General features: G+C 38.0%; 2 protein-coding genes across 7 annotated transcripts in view; one reads left to right on the forward strand and one right to left on the reverse strand.

Annotated features, from left to right (window-relative positions):
- The window catches only part of LOC146458528 (uncharacterized), an 11,878-nt gene extending 9,792 nt beyond the window's left edge, over positions 1-2,086 (reverse strand). For all 6 annotated transcript variants that reach the window (XR_014858294.1, XR_014858293.1, XM_085091063.1 and 3 more), the window contains exon 1: positions 1,776-2,086. The gene's annotated coding sequence lies outside the window, so the exon portion shown is untranslated. The remainder of the gene's footprint in view (positions 1-1,775) is intronic.
- Positions 2,087-8,375: 6,289 nt separating this feature from the next.
- Positions 8,376-15,446, forward strand: LOC146458529 (pyroglutamylated RF-amide peptide receptor-like). Its single transcript, XM_085090702.1, has 5 exons — positions 8,376-8,513; positions 9,870-10,021; positions 11,369-11,639; positions 12,588-12,845; positions 14,346-15,446. Exons 2-5 carry the CDS (start codon positions 9,906-9,908, stop codon positions 14,679-14,681), a joined length of 981 nt encoding a protein of 326 aa, XP_084946828.1. The 5' UTR covers positions 8,376-8,513; positions 9,870-9,905; the 3' UTR covers positions 14,682-15,446.
- Positions 15,447-19,693: the final 4,247 nt, after the last annotated feature.

Below are 19,693 nucleotides of genomic sequence, written 5' to 3' on the forward strand. Positions count from 1 at the left end.
CAGTTTCATGTTCTGTTTTGTTTCAGTTGTAGTTTAAACTTGAAGATAAAGCCATATAATAAATCCTTTATTGACCAAGCTTGTTCGGTCAAGATGGCTGGATTCTGGAGTGGCCTCATTCCTTTTTTGCATTTTTATGAACTTGGCCAATATCCTGCTATCTTGACCTCACACTTGGTCAATAACGCATATGTAATTAAGCTCGAATCAAAATTCACATTAACCCAGGATTAGCTTCATAATCGGGGTTGAACAACTGGACCCTGGAAACAGTAAGTAAGTAAGTAATTTATTTAGTGTCAAATACACAGGGGGTGGTCTCCCAGTCCCCCGAGCCACAGGCTCATGATATAAGTGTTTGACAGTATAAAAAAAAGATAATAACTACTAATTAAATTAAAAAGTAACATCTAATGTATCAGTCAATTCCAAGCGCGATCATCCCCCCCCCGGGCAACCCCCGGGCATTTGACCCCTGTTCAGCTCCACATAGTGGGGCATTTGACGCGAATAGAAACCCGACCCATCGGGCATTTGACCTGTCGAAAAAATGCTGGTCAGCGGTCGCGTTTAAAAATGATTTGTTCTCCATGTAACATGTCACAACTCCTCGTGGTTTTCGACAAAATTTATGGTGATATATGTGGTATGTCCAAGTTCCCTCAAGCTTTGTTCTCCCTTTGCTCGGCGTTCGAAGCTCGACTTGTTGGCATGTCTAGGTTTCATAACATAGTGTTTTTTATTATTGTTCTTGTTATCACTGTTTTTTAACAAACTGTTCACAGTTCTACTTGTAATAGAAAAAGTGTATTTTTTTTGTGATAAAGTTGCATGCTTTTAAATTTATAGGTAAACGTAAACGCCCATTGTACTGCAACAAGAGATGATTATCATCCAGTTTATTTAATCAATGCGTAAACTATTTAACAAATCATGCAGTCAAATATTTTGCGAAAAATGGACACGTATTTGCAAACTTCATGTACATTTTTAAATATAAAAGAAAAACGAGTATCGGTACACATATCGTTAAACTCTCCGTTAGTTGAGTTTCATATGTGATGTTATGCATTATCTTTAATAATGAATTGTTTTAAATTTATGAATGTATCAATTTCGTTGATTTTTATATAAATAGAGCTAGCGAATACAAAAAAAAAACCAACACGATGTCTTTTCAGCCCCAACCAGTGGGGCATTTGACCTAGAAATCGGCCCATATAGCGGGGAATTTGATCAGGCATTTTTAAAAAAGTCAAATGCCCGGGGGTTTGCCCGGGGGGGGGGGATGATCGCTCTTGGAATTGACCCAGACATAAATATAAATAAATAAAAATAAATCGGGTCAGAGGCAATTGCTGCATTGACAGCCGTTAAAATTTAACTTAGTTAAAAGTCTCCGAAAGGATGATGCATTAGGTGCGTTTTTTACAGCAGATGGCAACTGGTTCCAGATGTGTGAGATCATGTACGCATATGAGCCATGAAGGAATCTACTATTGTATGAAGTTTGTACAACATTTAGACCATTGCTTCTAACAAAGATGTAGTCACAAAAAGCAAGAAAGCTAGCACAAAACAATCAATGTTTGATAAGCTGACTGGAAAAGACGATAAATTTGTGATTAACTTAGCCTGCGAGCAAGCTCTCCTAAAAGAGAGTTTGCTCGCAGGCTACATGTTATAAGCGTCTACATCTAACGCGCACAAAAATGAGAGGTAGATCAACGAAAAGAACAGTCACTTGCAATGCTAAGAGATAAGACTTAGCTTACCTGGGACTTAATTTAACTTTCCTTGGAATGAAGGTAAGACCAGAAACGAATAAATGAACCAACCTCTTTAACTCCTCCGGTGAAAGAACATTCGTTTCATGAATATTTTCGCAAAACTTCTCCCAGAAAGGAACGAACGATTCGCAGTCGAATAACCATTCACTTTGGGATAGCCAATTCGGGATAATGCCCTCAGAATCCTCTTCCCCTAATTCCCTCTTTCCGAAATTTTCTCTTACACAAAGAGAACGTATAAAGAAATGTTCAACTTTGTTGCTGTTGCGCTCGTTATGACCGCCATTTTGGGTTTCCCGCGGCCTTCCCGCGTTGGTCTATTGCGCATGACAGCTTGTGGTAACCAAGCCTCAACCCAAGCTTCCCGGTTTTCCCCGGTGGAGTGGAGGGTACACTACTTATACTTAGCAAAGGGTCCAGACCATTACCCTTTTATAAACCAGTTTTGGCCTATGTTGTTCTTATCAAAATAGCCGGCGTGCAGTTTTGCGTTGCTATGTGTGTAACGCTATGTGGCATCAATCAGATTGAGTGTAGTTTACGGATAGTACTGACAACCAATGAGCAGGCTGCTTCTAACGATAATTGATTACCCTAAAGGTCGACAAAAGTCATAGTTATCGACCATCTTGTAAGTAGCAAATAATTCCACTGGCAGTCTAAGCCTACTATACGATAACATGACTTGATGCAAATACTAAAGTATGGACTTCATAGTTTGTGTTTTGGTGAGATAGAAACCGTGTTGCAAAGGCTCAAAAACAGATCGAGACACACGGTCTCAGTTGGCAGGGAGTTCGAGCGCAATGGAAAAAGTTCCTTTAAAAGTAAGAAATAACACGCAAATCTGTGAGAAGCAAAGTTCAATGAGAGGTGAATGCTCCGGCAATAAAAAGTGTCGTCGATCTTAGTAGGATCACTACTATTTAATTCTGGGTTTATTAACCACTGGTGTAACGAGAAGGGTTTTGTGTGACACTCATCTGCCTGTTCCCCGTGTAATCTCTGACGATCACTCACTTCATATCATAAAAAGAGTAATCCTTAGCGATGTTATGTAAACCAACCTAAAATTCCACCTGCAAATGACACAGCACTTCTCTTATTTCACTTTTTGTCACCACTATGGTGACAGCAACAGCCGCTTTCAACAGGAGCCCATACCACGGGCTCCTGCTTTCAAAAAGATTCGATTTGGAACGTACTTGTAATGAAAGACAAGCAAGACTTTTTGCGGAACAAACTAGTTCAACCAACTGCTTGCTTGTTAGATTTTCTAAAAGTCCTTTGTTTCCTCTTTCCCCGACTTGTAAGCAAGTCTAAGTGTTTTTCACGGTGATTGCTCACAACCCAGCTGGTATAAAAATTGTGCTTTAAAAATAAACCCTGTAACCTCAAAAACTTCAACATAGGTCATGCAGTATGAGTATTTTGGTCTTCGCTTGTTTTCGAGAAGGGAATTTCTTACATTCTTGTGCGGTGAATTTGTTTCTAGAGCTGAAAAACAATGATTATTTCTACACTTCCTGTTATGGCTGATTGACATTTAAAAGATATGTTAACACTCATGTGAATTTACCTATTGTTATGGCGTCATGTAGTTGACATTTATAAAAATTACTTGTAAACTCGATGTAAACTGACAGTTGAGGCGCGAAAGAGTCAATAAATGGCTCTTTGAACATTGTTAAAATGTGTCAAAAATTTTCAGTAATGTTGAATTAACTGATTTAAAACCTTTATATGAGACCTCAATATTTCCATCAAATAATGTTATGTTTAATGTTGGAGTAAATTTCCTCTAAATAAAAGTATTTTGATACGTTTCAACAGAAAGATGTCGTGTACATTGCAATATTCAATATGACGTCAGCTGCACTAAAAGTAAACACGATAAAATTCATAGATTAATTTGTCAACCAAATTTGGCAAAGCTGTTTATAAGTTTCTGTTGCCAATCTTTCAGGCAATTCTGAATGTTTCATAATATACAAAAAAAAAAAAAAAAAAACAGAAAATATGAGCTTCATTATGGTATTTATTTAATCGCCGTATACGTTCCATTTTTCAGTCAATTTCGTTCGACGAGTTTCTGCTTGGGGTCGTTCATTAGAATTTTTTATTAACCTACAGAGACAGTAATTATAGTGTATGACTTCTATATTAGTAGCTGTATATGCTGCCACTGTTTTTATGAACGTGCCAAGTTCAGACGAGCACCCAAGTTTTCAACTTTCAGGTACTTTGTTTTTTATCTATTATTTATTGTTATTTCTAGCGTTCTCATAATTAATGCATTCACTATTATCTCTAGAAGCCGTAGACATACAAACCATAAACATACAACCATCACCTTCTTCATATTGGACGGTTATAGACAAGCATACTTTTGGCAGACATCCGGGGGATTTATTATAGGTTAACATTTTAACAAAGATTTCATTTTCCGCTTTTCAACTTAAAACATTCAGCCCTACTGCGTCAAAAACTCAGAGGTTTTCAATAAAAACTGCCCCAAATTCGTATTCATAAAAATGCCTCAAGATCAATCAAGTAATCAAGATTTTGCGATTTTCGAACTTGCAGCTCTCATCTTAAGGAAACAGCATTACGCGACGGAACGACTCAAAAGCTTCAATCTGAAATCGTCGCAGGATTTCTTAGCGCCCGATATGTTTTTCATCTCATCTCAGTGTCTCAGTTGAGTTATGGATGCAGTTGAAAAGTTCAGAGAGTATTCGTAAAGGTATCGTTTGGCTCGGCTATCGCCTCCAACAACTCTGCTCAGTTCTATTTTGCTTGATTACCACCGATCTTTTATGGAGACCAGGGCAAACTAGACTGAAATGCTTGCCGCTATTCCCGCCATCGCTCGATCGCTGAACCTCCTCGTATCACGTTTCCACATGATTGCTAGGGCGGCTGATCATTTTTTTTGTTTTCTGTTTTCTTGAAAAAAATGAGTACATAGATGAGAATAGTGCAAAACAATTCAGTAAAAACTACTTTATTTTACTGAGAAACTGAAAACAGTGAGCGGCAAATGAAGGATAAGAATTGTCACGTGGTCATTTGTCGTAAACGTAATTCTAAAGCTCTCTAATATCTCAAGAAATATCGGAGTGATGCCGCTCGAACTTGTAATGCACCTCAGACAAGGCACAAAATGTCGCCTACTATGCTGTTGCCATGGTCTAGTTTCAGCTCGATTGACGTTCTCATTTTTTTTGTTTTAATCAGACATCGTTTACTCCCAATGAGCTGGTGAGAAGAGGAGTGTGTTTCAAGTAGGACTGTCTGCCTCTCGTTATCTCGTCGAAAATAGAGATAAATGGTTTACAGCAGAAAGGGACTTGGGACCGAGTCAAAATGGGTCTCATTTTGTTTCTTACCTGAGTTCATTGAAATGACTGTTAAATTTCATACTGCCCCTTTATTCCGCTCAAATATTCCTCAAATATTCCAAAAATCTAAGTTGATTTCATTATGAGGTAGGCATCTTGTGTAGATTTGACAACTCATTTGTAATGCTACTGAGCTGTATTTTTTCCACAGGGTGTGTTAAAGGTACGGAAGCGAGTCACTTTAATGGTCATAACTGTCACTGTCATCTTTGCAGTATCCTTTCTACCTCACACGATTAGCTACATCCTCCTCGCCATTCATATTCCCGGTTACAGCATTCAAGGTGTAACACATGCTATTGCTAACACAATGCTAATGTTCAATTCCGCTATCAACCCAATTGTGTACGCTCTGGTTAATCAACGATTCAGGGAAAAGATCAAGGGAATGATCTGCTGCATTTGCCAACCGGCAAACAACAGGAACAATATCCAGAGGATCGAAATTGTCAGCATGACCACAGACCCACCCCAGGAAACAGAATAAAGTTCCAAGTAGAATATACGAAAAATAGAAATAATCACAGACAAAGACGTTGTCAGTAGAGGTAGTTATGGTAACGGTGGTCCTTCAGACGTGGCAAGAAAAGTCTACAGAAATGCATCGGACTTGGCTTAATTATTTAAATCTAACAAGGAGTGACAAGAACAGGAAACATATTCATGTTTTAATCTTATTTCGGTTATAAGTCTATCTCCACTCGTGACATTTGCCACTCGAAGCAAAATTTGTAAATTTAAACTTCTTTTAACCAATCACCCAAACTACTGGGAACAAGAGGAGAGGAGAGCACGTCACTTTAAAGAGTTTAGACTATTAAAATCATGAAAATTGCAATAAAGTTCACGCCGCAATCAATCATTTGTTTTGCTAAAAATTCAAAGAGGGAGGCTTGAATCATCGAAAACATGAACACGCAAGACTTGAACCAGGGAAGGCGTAGATAAGTTCGCGTGTGAGCCTCCAATCCACGCAGAGAGCCGCGCGTTTGTACTAACCAATGTAACAACATATGGACTGTCGTGTGATGCAAATCAAGTTAAATATTGTTATGGCCGCGACACACGTATTGCAATGCCAGTGACGTTATACTCAATCAGCATTTTCACGCGAAATGTCCGCCAATGTCAATTAGGGCAGACATTGTGCGAAGTACAGTGTTTGTCTAGGACAACGTTGCATATGCATCATAAATATAAAATTTTAAAATGGAGGTAGGTCAAGTGTTTCTGTGATCTGTTAGTTTTGAAGAGAAATGAGAAATGACCTGAAAACTAATCAGCTCGGCCATCCTAGCAGTATAGTTTTGACGGTTGAAGATGCATCACATATATAGTACTTTAAAATGGCAGTTAGGCTTAGTGTTGCCGTGATCTGTTATTTTTGAAGAAAAATTACCTCAAAACTAATTATTCTGGCCATCCTAGCAAAATACTTTTGACGGTTGAAGTTGCTTTCTTCCCCATTAGAAGAACCATTCTCCTTCTAAAATATACGGTAACAATGCCGTGATCAATATTAAATGATTAAGCAAACCATGGATATTATTGAACAAATTATTCTTGCTGTGCTCTTTAAAAGTTAATAATAATAATAATTTAATAATTTAATAATAATTAATATTACTAAAAGGAGTGTTGAGCACCAAAGTGTTTAAAAAGGAACAAAGGGACAGACCCAAAGAGAAACCCTGGCACTCTGTTCAGTGATCAGTCGCCATCGAGAATGCACTTCCGGTGGACGTTTCAGGGAGATGTCGAGGTTATCAGTTGATTTATTGTGTATTTAGAGTTGAAAACGTGTTCACTATCTTCTACCATGTTGTTTCATGTAATTCTTAGTGGAAACTATCTGAAATCAAAGGCAAGCTCCAAAAATAACACACCTATGCTATGTGATCAGCTGGATAATTTATAAAGTTTTAAATTAAATCTGTTTAGTCGTGGTTGACGCAACCTCCGTATCATCACTAATGCATTTGACCAATAGGAAAACTCCATCATCATGTTGCTGATGGGCTCGATGGGGTCTGGTACTGATGCCGTGATTCTGCATGAGAGGTCTGGAACGGAGCGATCAGAAACTCCGCAAATTTTCCAAAATTCATTAGTTATCGTAGAACTAGCGGTTTCTCTGTTCACCAACTCCCGTTAGCTTGACTTGAATAAGTTATTCAAAATAGGGGCTTTTTTGATACAGGGCATCGAACAACAACTCGACGTGAAGGCTGCCTGTGGCATTGCGGTCGTTATTTTTCCCTCGTTACTCGCGATTCGTCGGTATCGCTCCTTGCCACTCGCTATTCACTGTTTTAGTAGCGTTTTCGCGAAGGGAATTTCTTACTTTGTTTTGTCTCAGTTTTATCGAGAAAATTATGCAAATTAACGAAAAGTTCGAATTCAGCTGTATCCTAATCTGTTTATTATATAAATATATAATTTCTGATTATGTCTCACTTGTTTTAGTTGAGTGCAGCTATACTGACACTAATGGATTTGACAATTGGTGCGGGGCCATGTGGTTGAAAATTAAAAATAACTTGTTAACTGAGAGAACGGCTCAACATTTACGTCCGACCATTCAGCTCAAAGTGTTGAGGCTGTTTTGAACAGGCAACAGTTATTTGAATATTGTTAGAAGATATTCTAGTGACGCCTGTCAATTAGTTCAAACAATGTTCTGTTGTTGGAAAGTTTATTAGAAGCAAATTTGCTTCAAATAACTAATTAACCGCGTATGAACTATTTTTCAAAGAAAGATGTCGCACAAAGTGCAATTTCAATTATGTATCGATCAGCAATGCAAAATCAATAAAACAAAAAGTTCAAAAATCACCGTTGTCATACCAAATTCAATAGAACCGTGAAGTTTTTACTGCTAACCGAGTTAGCAGAAAGAAAGCAGTAAATTAGAAAAGTTAAAAGGCCATCAAACGATCTGGGAACACAGGAGACAACGTTTTGAGTGTTTTGCTGACGTTTCTAAGCCGTTCATAACCTCAAGGTTTGGATTGGTTCCATTTTTCAGTCCATTTCGTGTGTATTTTCTTTGCTGAAAATACACTAAAACGTCTTGATAAGGGTATGTGTGTGTATGAACATGTTTTGTGCTTGTCAAACCATTAAACTTTGTCTTAATTTTAAGCCTGACGACGGGCAAAAAAACAACAAGGAAAAAAAAGAAATTGAAATGTTAATTAACATCTGCGCGGCACTAAAATTATATCTTCTGTTTTCCATATTAGTTGCTGTTTATGCTGGTACAACAGTTTTGTGAACCTGCAATGTAAAGATAACCACACTGGGTTTCAACTCTAAGGTATTTGAATTCCTATATATTATTTGTTCTTTGTGTTTTAAAGAACTTAGTATATTCACTGGTAGCAAGCACATTATTTTGAACAGTACAACTATTATTATTTACCGCGTATTGGACAGGTATATTTTTTCGCGGGCACTCAAAACTTAAATACTCTCTTCCTCTGTGTTTAAGGGTATGTCAAGAGTTTAACTCCTAGCTTTATGTGACCTTATTTCAGCATTTCCTGAACGATACTGATGTTTCTCTTTAATAGCGTACGAAATACCTTAATTTTCAGTATAGAAAATAAGCTCTAGTACACACGGTCGGTCTACGTGGGGGAGTAGTTTGCGCGTTAAGCCCTGGTCAAACGGCGCTCGATGATCGATGATAGTCCAGTTTGACCGCACGCATGATAGGCGATAAAAGTCAGCTCTTTTCCGCTCTCTTCTCTCCGTTTGATACACTCCCTGGTTCTTCCCGTCTTTCATCAGCGCTCTCTAGATTCAATTCCCGTTATTTTCTCCAACAACTGAAGGAAAACGAAGCAAGCTGCCGCCCTCTTTCGCCGCGAAAAATTCATGCTTTCGAAGTTTTGTAAGTTAAAGGGACGTCATGTTTGCAGTGTTTCACGGTAAATTATCGTCGGCTATCATGAGTTTTGTTGCGCCGTTTGACCACCCGTTTGATAGTTGATAAAGGTGGCTGATAGTTTTGACTATCACCAACTATGATACAGCGTTTGACAAGGACTTTAGATATAGCTTCTGCCGCCCTTGTTGTATTTCTTTATTTAAAAAAAATTGACAGTTTTGCGCACAATGCAAAGAGGCGCACGCAAAAAACCGATCGAGTTAATATTTGTAGAAGTAAAAATTTGACGAAATATGTCGTCGATAGGAATCCGGTAATGGCGGGTAATCGACTACAAATCGCAGTGAAGCGACTTACATGCTGTAATAGTTTGGGGTCAGGATTTCTTTTCTGGAATAAAATATTCATAGTGAAATTCTTTCGGATTATACTCTAATTTAGAAGATCACAATTGCATGTGTGTAGTAGTCTAAAACTGAGTTTGCTGGAAAGTTTTTGACTCCGCTCAGGGCTCAGGTAACGCGATGCCCGCTCGTGAAATGCGTTGAAATGTCTTGGTTATTGTATAAAACAAATAGGTTCCATTTTGCCGTGGGTCTGTACTCTGATAACGCACAGAGGACGTCAAAACGTGGTAAGAACATCAGTCACGCTACTCGCCTGCGGCTCGTAGCGTACTTCCTTGTTCTCACCACCTTTTGATGTCCTCTGTGCCTTTTCAGAGTACAGACGCACGGCAAAATGGAATCTGTTTTTCTTAAATTCTATTGCTTTAAACAGGGAACACAGGCATCACCTAAAGGCCTGTCTTAATACATGGAGTCTGAACAGGCAAAAGTCGCCATAACAGCAGTGGTTTCCGTACTGACAATTTTAAATATCGTCGGGAACTCTCTGGTTTGTGCTATCGTACTGAAGAATCGAGACATGAGGTAAGTTGGGAACGTGTGATTTACGGTGGTTAATCTGGTTGCTACTTTATATCAAGATTTTTTGCTTTCTTTTTTTTTCCGTCGAACAAGTTTTCACGATAACTTGCAAAGTTAGTCAGTTGCTTGATAAATTTGAATTTACGTGTAAATTACTTGCATTCTTTTTAAAAAAATTTCCTTTGCTATGCGAAAATTTAAAAGGGTTCGACTGGCTCTTTGTTTTGCTTCATGTGAAAATAAAATTTGGCTTGACAGCCGTAGAACAGTCTTCCTTTTCTCAACGTTTTAGAAATTAATTTGGTTAAATATAGTAATATAGTTTAAACTGGACAGAACTCAGAAATCGGAATCTTAAGCCTGAACCCCGAAGTCTGAAGTCTGAAGTCTGAAGTCTGGAAGCCCAAAATCTCGAAATTACTATATCCCTAAAAAGAAAGTAATCTCGCGGTTGCCATTGCTGGTGTATAAGGTACACACTCAGATTGACAAAATGACTTTTCCAAAATCCCGGAAGTTTGAAGTATGAAGTTTGACGTTTCAAGTCTGAAGTCCGAAGTCTGAAGTCCATTCTCGGCCCGGTAGAGAATCCCTTTCCAAAATGAAGAAAAATTACTTTTCTTACTGTACCTTTTACGTTTTTAGCCCATATTCCTGTTTCTTTATTGGGTTTGATTACGTTTCGTTCAATTTTGGAGCTTTCGTGAAGTTTTGGGGAAATCCAGAAATCCAAGAGAGTGGATCCAAGACGGCCGCCATTTGGCAATCATGACGTAATTACCAAGTCATATGACGTCGTCACTTCTCATTGCGGACCTCTTTGGACGTAAAACTTATCCTCCAAGTGTCACTGTCATAGCTTTAACAGTCTCGGAGTTACGGAAGGGGGCGGATTCTCCCTGGCATCAGAAGACGTAAAAAGCCCGGTCTAGATAGGGAAAACCCGATGGCTAATCGCCATGTTATTTACATGTCCTGTTCTGGATAGCCACATTTTGTTTTCATCTTCCACCCAAAATTTCTCATGTTGTTTGTATCTTTCTTTGAAAAAAGTTGCACGGTGTAGTTTAAGGGCTACTTTGCAAGGAAATTTACCTGTTTTGTAGTCTAAATTTATGCTATTTGCAAGCACAGCAAGAACGTAAAATGTCCAAAAATCATCTAAATCGCACTGTACAGTAAATTTTGATGGCTTTAAATCTGGTTTCCATAAGTTGTATAGGCATAGTTGACTTTATTTTGAATAGAATTAAGACCACCTTTCTTAAAAGAAAGAAAAAGACGAAATGCTTTATTCCAGCCACTGTTTGATGCTTTAAAATTAAAGATCAATTCACCAACTTTCCATAGAACACCAATCAATTACCTTCTGATGAACCTAGCTGTCGCCGACATGACAGTGGCCACGTTTCTTACTCCACGATACATTTTTCACCACACTTTCACCCACCCAGAGGGGGTGACTGGCACAGTACTCTGCAGGATAGTGACAGGTAGTAACTTGGCCTGGGCCGCAAGTGCCACTTCAGTATTCACTTTGGTTGCCATATCAACTGAACGCTACTTCTCTGTCATGTACCCCCATGGAAACAAGAGAAAGCTTACTAACCGCAAGCTCAAGGTACGCTAATACTGTTATCATAAAAACGGACCGCCAGAAAACTCTACAAATTACAAGGCATGCTTCTACATTACAATAATTCTACCTGCATAACACTTACAACAATACTTTATAAGCGTGAGAATGTTCTAGCCACTACCTACTCATCACCAATTACCATTGTCATTATCAATTACGTCTTCCCCTTGTCTATCCACCTTCAAAAGAAAGCTTCTTGATTTCCTCAGTTAATTGTATGAAACGTCCGACTCTGTTATGTCTTTATAGTCTTACCACCAAATGTTAAAAAGTCTAAATACAATGTCTTTACTAGTCTTACAGTCCTAACATATCTCCGAGGAGACCTCTCAGTATAAGCCCGGGGGTTTCTTGAGGTCTCCTCGCCACTTCTTTTTTCTTCTTTTTTACTATTATTATTCACTCTAAACTTATGTAAAATCCTAGGCTATTATTCACTGTAACTTTCTATGATTGTATGTCGTGGTGAATAAATAAATAAATAAATCAATCAATCAATCAATCAATCAATCAATCAATCAATCAATCACTCGTATGAACAGATCAGACAGACAAGGTAAGCTCACAGTACATTGTGGCCCACTTAGTACGAGCCTCGTTTACCTCAAACTTTGCCACTTTTTTGTTTTGTTGGCGTTCAAAATTTCCCCGTGTTTAACCGACTCACACGCAGTTGCCATGGAAACATAGTGCACACTCCAACGGAGTACAGTTTAGGATTAATTGTACTGCTCTCGACCAGTCACAATTGGGTTACTTTGTTGATTGTACCATAAATCGTCAAATGTTAACCGGTACATACAGAATGTTCAACAACGTACTTAAAAAAAAATACATAAAAGCTATAGAATGTGCTCTATAGTTTTAATCACCATTAAGGTATAGAGCAGTATGGGACATGATTCATTTCACTTTCCATTATCATTCCAGGTTATTATACCTTGTAGTTGGATCTTTGGAGTGGTTATAACTATCCCAAAGTTTATGGTCAGGAACGTGGACAAAGAGGTGAATTCATGCACTCTGAAGTGGTCCAAAGAATGGATGGGCAAAGCAGAAAGCTTGACTTGGTTTTTGGTCTTGGCTTTCCTCCCCGTCACATTGATGGTTACTCTCTACTCCAGAGTCGTTTACAAATTGTGGTGCAATCGTGGAGGGACTAATGGAAGCAATATTGCTCGACAACAGGTTTGAAATGAAAACAAACTAATTAAGCCTGTTAAAGTGCCCTTTCAAAGTGACGAATAATGGCGTTTTCGTTGCTGAAATATCTTCTTTCGTTCCAGGGAAATCAAGTTTTTTGTTTAAAAATGAAGACGTCACAAATCGACTCGGTACAAGGATAATCTAAATCTAAATCTAAATATCATTATATGTCGGCAAAATCGTATTCATAAAATAGAGAATAAAGCGATTTAGAATCGTGTTTACGGCAAACGTGAGATTCGCGTTTATGTTTTCTTGAAAAAATGAGTACATAGATGAGAATAGTGCAAAACAAAATCAGCAAAAACTACTCAATTTTACTGAGAAACTGAAAACAACGAGCGGCAAATGAAAGATAAAAATGGTCAAGTGGTCAACTGATTTCTGTCGTTTGCCATAAACCTAATTCTAAAACTCCCTAATATCTCGGAAAATATCGGAGTAATGCTGCTCAAACTTGGCACCGATATCGTACCTTAGACAAGGAACAAACTGTGCTGTTGCATGGCAAAAATTGTGCTACCGGGTCTATTTTTTGCTCGATTGACGTTCTCATTTTTTTGTCTTAATCAAACATCGTTTACTCCCAATGAGATGGTGAGAAGACGTAGGTCAATATGAGCACTTCGTGTGTTTCAAGTAGGACTGTCTGCCTCTCGTTATCTAGTCGAAAATAGAGATAAATGGTTCATAACAGAAAGGGACTTGGGACCGAGTCAAAATGGGTGTTCTTTTGTATCTTACCTGGCGCACATTACTGGTGCCAAGTTTTAGCAGCAACACCCCAACCTTTCCCGACATATGATTAATTTTGTGATTTATCTTTGTACTTAGACGATTTAAGACATCATCAGTTTTTGAACAAAAACATGAATATCTCTGGAACGAGAGAAGATATTCAATTTGTGATCTCTTTGATAAGCCTTTAAAAAAGGCTTAGTTATTTTCACTTCATATGCAGTTTAATAAAACTGATTTTGTGGTGCTGATTGAAATAAATTTGCTCTCAGTCAAGGCGGAGAGTACGTTGTTTTCATTGCATTGCGTCATTAACCTGCATTTGACTTAACATTGCTTGGTTACGACTACATGCAGCCTAATCAACTTATTCTCATTTTTGAGTTCATTGAAGTGACTGTTTCATTTCATGCTCATTTCATGCCCCCCTCCCTTATTCCACACAAAACCCAAAGTTTTTTCATTATGATGTAGGCATCTTGTATAGATTGGACAACTCGTTGTGTTCGACGTAGAAAGAACGCCCTTCTTATAGAGATTGGAGTCGACATTGTATGGGACAATCAACGAATGAATGGGTCTTGGAACGCGTATCAGGCATGCCACGCAGATTTTTCAGGGGTTGATGACATCGTCACCAACTTGGCAAAGCAGAGAGAGCCTGGGATCGAGATAATCGAACGCACTCCCTAATCTTTTATTATTACTAGTTTGTAATGATATTGAGCTGTATTTTTTCCACAGGGTGTGTTAAAGGTACGGAAGCGAGTCACCTTAATGGTCATAACTGTCAGTGTCATCTTTGCAGTATTCTTTCTACCTAGCACGATTAGCTACATCCTCTCCACTCATATTCCCGGTTACAGCATTCATGGTGTAACACAAGCTATTACTAACACAATGGTTATGTTCAATTTCGCTATCAACCCAATCGTGTACGCTCTGGTGAATCAACGATTCAGGGAAAAGATCAAGGGAATGATCTGCTGCATTTACCGACCGGCAAATAACAGGATCAGAGGAATTCAGGGGATCGAAATTGTTAACAGGGCCACAGATCCACCCCAGGAAACAGGATAAAGTTCCAAGCAGAATACGGGAAACATAGACATAGGCATAGACAAAGACGTTGTCAGTACACTTAGCTATGGACGGTAACAGTGGTCCTTCAGACTTGGCAAGCAAAGTCTACTCTAGGGGCATGACTCTCAACTGACCCAGAAATAATGTCGAAAGTTAACTACGAGGAAAAAATAACAAACCTTGGGGCAAGCTTGGGCTGCGGAGAATTGCGGAGATTAAGTCCACTGGGAAAAATTACTGTATTAAAAAGCTTAATTGTCTCTCAACTCACGTATATTTCGTCACCTTTGCCAACAAACCAGTGTGCTATTAGTGAAGTCAACACCCTATTCTTTAAGTTTTTGTGGGATGGCAAAGGCGACAAGATTAAGCGTGATATAATGTTAAGTGATTATGAAGATGGAAGTATAAGGATGATTGATATAAGACTCTTTATCCAAGCTTTGAAACTAAGTTGGGTGAAAAAATACCTTGACAAAGGAAATGAGGCAAAATGGAAGCTTTTCTTCAATGTTCAATTAAGAGACTTAAGCGGAGACATTATTTTCAAAGATAATCTCCACAAGAAGGATATATTAACTTACTTTAAGGTATCGGATGTTTTCTTGCAAGAAATTTTGCAAACTTGGTCAAATGTTATCTACGAAGACAACATTTGCTCAAAGAAACAGTTACTGTCACAGAGTCTCTGGCTAAATTCTCTTATTCGTGTTAATAATAAACCAATACACTATTTATCATGGTCTTCTCAAGGAATACAGAGTATCGGTCATTTGATGGAAAATTAACTTACTTTAAGGTATCGGATGTTTTCTTGCAAGACATTTTGCAAACTTGGTCAAATGTTATCTACGAAGATAACATTTGCTCAAAGAAACAGTTACTGTCACAGAGTCTCTGGCTAAATTCTCTTATTCGTGTTAATAATAAACCAATACATTATTTATTATGGTCTTCTCAAGGAATACAGAATATCGGTCATTTGATGGAAAATGAGACTAGACGTTTATCTTTCTCTGAATTCAAAGAACGTTATTACATCCAGATAAATTTTCTGTCTTTCTGAGGAGTGATATCAGCTGTAAAACATCTGGTTATAACCTTTAAAAACAACGCCTCTCAGGAAAGCATCAACTACGAAAGTTTTCTTGATAAGTTTCTGAAGGCCAAAAATACAAATAAGCTAGTACACAGAAAACTTATAGAAAAGAAACGAAAGCAGCCAGGAAATTACCAAACGAAATGGTCGGAAGACTGCATGATAGAAAAAAATGGACCTATTGACTGGAAGACTGCTTACAGGCTGCCTTTTAAATGTACGAAAATCTCAAAACTTCGCGTTTTCCAATTTAAACTGTTACACAGGAGACTTGCCGCTAATGATTTCTTAAAAAAAATAAAGCTTAGGGATAACGATCTTTGCAATTTCTGCCAAATTGAAGATGAAACTCTCATCTATCTTTTCTGGAACTGTACGGTAACGTCCGGTTTTAGGCAATGGCTGCTCGGAAACGAATCTTCTGTGCGTTCTCTTGAGTTAACCCCTTCCTTGGTCATAGGCTTAAAGACCCACCCACTATTTTGCAAAAATTTTTACTTTTTATTCTTAGTCGCAAGACTCTAAATCTGGATTTGTAGAATACAAAAGACTCATCCTACAATTGACACTTTCCCCCTTTTCCTCTCACATTACAATCTTTAAAAGGTACGTGCTTCTTTTTTTTTTCTTGCCTTTTGCGGAATACGTGCCACGTAGGTGGAACGGTAGCTGGTGTGGATGCATGTACGTAAGTAGTACAATTATTTAATATCACGTATCTGTTATGAAAAAAAATGTAAACATCATGTAGTATTGTATTTAATTGACGTGATTGCTGTAACTGTAGTGTGACAGTAATAGTGTTACAACTGTACTGTAATGTAATTATAAATTAATTAATCTAAACAGTGTCGGGAATATTGTCAGTATTGTAATGTAGTAATGTAGGTATTGTAAGTATTGTTTAGTGTAAGCATTGTAAGTATTGTAAGTAGCTATTTAGTATTGCAAAATAAAATAAAAAACAGTATACAGGAGCAGATCAGACTTCGCTAACGAAAAGGCGACATATACATGTTTTAGCCTACATTTACATTTTATTTCGGTTATAAGTCTATGTTCACTCGTGGCATTTGCCACTCGAAGCAAAATTTGCAAATTTAAACTTCTTTTAACCAATCACCCAAACTACTGGGAACAAGAGGAGATGAGAGCACGTGACCTTAAAATGTCTGCACTATGTCATGAAGATTGCAATAGAACTCACACCGCAAAAAAAATCGTTTGTTTTGCTGAAAATGCAAACAGGGAGGCTCGAATCATTGAAAACATCAACACCCAAGACATGAATAGGGTTAGGCGTGGAAAAGTTCGCGCGAGAGCCTCCAATCCCCGTAGAGGGCCGCACGTTTGTACTAACCAATGTAACAGCATATGGAATGTTTTGTGATGCAAATCAAGTTAAAACTTGTTATGGCCGGGACACACGGTATTGCAATGCGACTGACCTTATACTCAATCAGCATTTTCACGCGAAATGGCCGCCAATGTCAATTAGGACAGACATTGCAAGAATTACAGTGTTTGTATAGGAGAACATTGCATATGCATCAAACATCTAACATTTTAAAAATGGAGGTAGGCCAAGAGTTGCCGTGATCTGTTAGTTTTAAAGAGAAATGAGAAATGACCTGAAAACTAATCATCTCGGCCATCCTAACAGTGTAGTTTTGACGGTCGAAGTTCCATTATATATATAGTACTTTAAAATGGCAGTCAGGCTTAGTGTTGCCGTGATCTGTTAGTTTTGAAGAAAAATTACCAGAAACCTTATCCTGGCCATCCTAGCACAATACTTTTGACGGTTGAAGTTGCTTTCTTCCCCATTAGAAGAACCATTCTCCTTCTAAAATATACGGTAACGATGCCCTGATCAATGTTAAATGATTAAGCAAACCATGGATATTATTGAACAAATTATTCTTGCTGTGCTCTTTAAACATTATTAATAATAATAATTTAATAATAATAATTAATATTACTAAAAGGAGTGTTGAGCATCAAAATGTTTAAAAAGGAACAAAGGGACAGACCCAAAGAGAAACCCTGGCACTCTCTTCACTGACCAGTCGCCGTCGAGAATGCACTTCCGGCGGATGTCGAGGTTACCAGTTGATTTATTGTGTATTTAGAGTTGCAAATATGTTCACAACCTTCTACCGTGTTGTTTAATGTAATTCTTAAAGGAAACTATCTGAAATCAAAGGCAAACTCCAAAAATACACACACTTACGCTATGTGATCAGCTGGAGAACTTATCGTTTTTTAATTAAATTTGTTTAGTCGTGGTTGACACAACCTCCGTATCATCACTAATGCATTCGACCGATAGGAATACCCCATCATCACATTACCGGGGATTCAGGATTGAAAGCATTGTACAGGGAGCCCGCACTTCAAGTTAGAACCAAGTTTAATCAGCTGACGATTTGCTGATGGGCTCGAAAGGGTCTGGTACTGATGCCGTGATTCTGCATGAGAGGTCTGGAACCGAGAATTTGAAACTCCGAAAGAACTCACGGTTTCCCTGTTCACCAACTCATATTAGCTGGCCTTGAACAAGTTATTAAAAAGAGGAGCTCTTTTGATTAAGGGCATCGAACAACAACTCGACGTTAAGACTTCCTGTGGGATTGCGGTCGTTATTTTTCCCTCGTTACTCGAGATTCGCCGGTATCGATGCTTCTCACTCGCTATTCACTGTTTTAGTAGCATTTTCGCCGAGGGAATTACTTACTTTGTTTTGTCTCAGTTTTATCGAGAAAATTATGCAAATTAACAAAAAGTTCGAATTCAGCTGTATCCTAATCTAATTTATATTGGTAATTGAACTGAGTGGAGTGCAATTTGGTCTGAAATCATACGAGCGCGCAGCGCGAGGTTGATTTGAAATCACAAGTATGATTTCAGACCAAAATTGCACGACTACCACTTAATTTCATCCATTTTAAAATCACAGAGTATCATTGTCAATATTAATATTCTATTTGTGTTACTTCATTTCCATTTTGATGGGCTAAAGAAAGGATGCAATTAAGAGCAAAAAAAATGGTGCAATTTGGGAATAAATTGCATCATTTTGGACCAATCAGATTCCAAGGATCTCCTGACCAGTGATTTCAAAATGGATGTAATTAGAAGTTGAATAATTTCTGATTATGTCTCACTTGTTTTAGTTGAGTGGAGCTATACTGACACTTATGGATCTGGCAATTAGTGTGGCGCCGTGTGGTTGAAAATTCAAAATAACTTGTAAACTGGGAGAACGGCTCAACATTTACGTCCGACCATTCAGCTCAAAGTGTTAAGGCTGTTTTGAACAGGCAACAGTTATTTGAATATTATTAGAAGATATTCTAGTGATGACTGTCAATTACTTCAACCAATGTTCTGTTGTCGGAACGTTTATTAGAAGCAATTAAACGCGTATGAACTATTTTTAAAAGAAAGATGTCGCACAAAGTGCAATTTCAATTATGTGTCGATCAGCAATGCAAAATCGATAAAACTAAAAGTTCAAAAATCACCGTTATCATACCGAATTCAATAGAACTGGAAAGTTGTAGAAAGAAAGCAGGAAATTAGGAAAGTTAAAAGGCCATCAAACGATTTGGAAACACAGGAGACAACATTTTAAGTGTTTTGCTGACGTTTGCAAACCGATCATAACCTCACAATTTGGATTGGTGCCATTTTTCAGTCCATTTTGTTTCATCTTTCTTTGCTGAAAATACACTAAAATGACGTTTTGATATGGTTATTTCAGATAGTGTGCATGCACGTGTTTTGTGCTTGTCAAACCATTAAACTTTGTCTCAATTTTAAGCCTGACGACGGGCAAAAAACAACAAGGAGGCACTATTATTATAGCTTCTGTTTTCCATATAAGCTGCTGTTTATGCTGGTACAA

The sequence above is a fragment of the Pavona decussata genome, unplaced genomic scaffold (assembly GCF_977016875.1).
Source record: "Pavona decussata unplaced genomic scaffold, jaPavDecu1.1 SCAFFOLD_233, whole genome shotgun sequence".
NCBI classification, from domain to species: Eukaryota; Metazoa; Cnidaria; class Anthozoa; order Scleractinia; family Agariciidae; genus Pavona; species Pavona decussata.

Excerpts from the sequence above, each read along its gene's own strand:
- LOC146458529 (XM_085090702.1), top strand. The coding sequence starts at position 9,906 with ATGGAGTCTGAACAGGCAAAAGTCGCCATAACAGCAGTGGTTTCCGTA. Across the intron at positions 11,640-12,587 it reads TTACTAACCGCAAGCTCAAG|GTTATTATACCTTGTAGTTG; the intron begins GTACGCTAATAC and ends TTATCATTCCAG. Across the intron at positions 12,846-14,345 it reads GCAATATTGCTCGACAACAG|GGTGTGTTAAAGGTACGGAA; the intron begins GTTTGAAATGAA and ends TTTTTTCCACAG.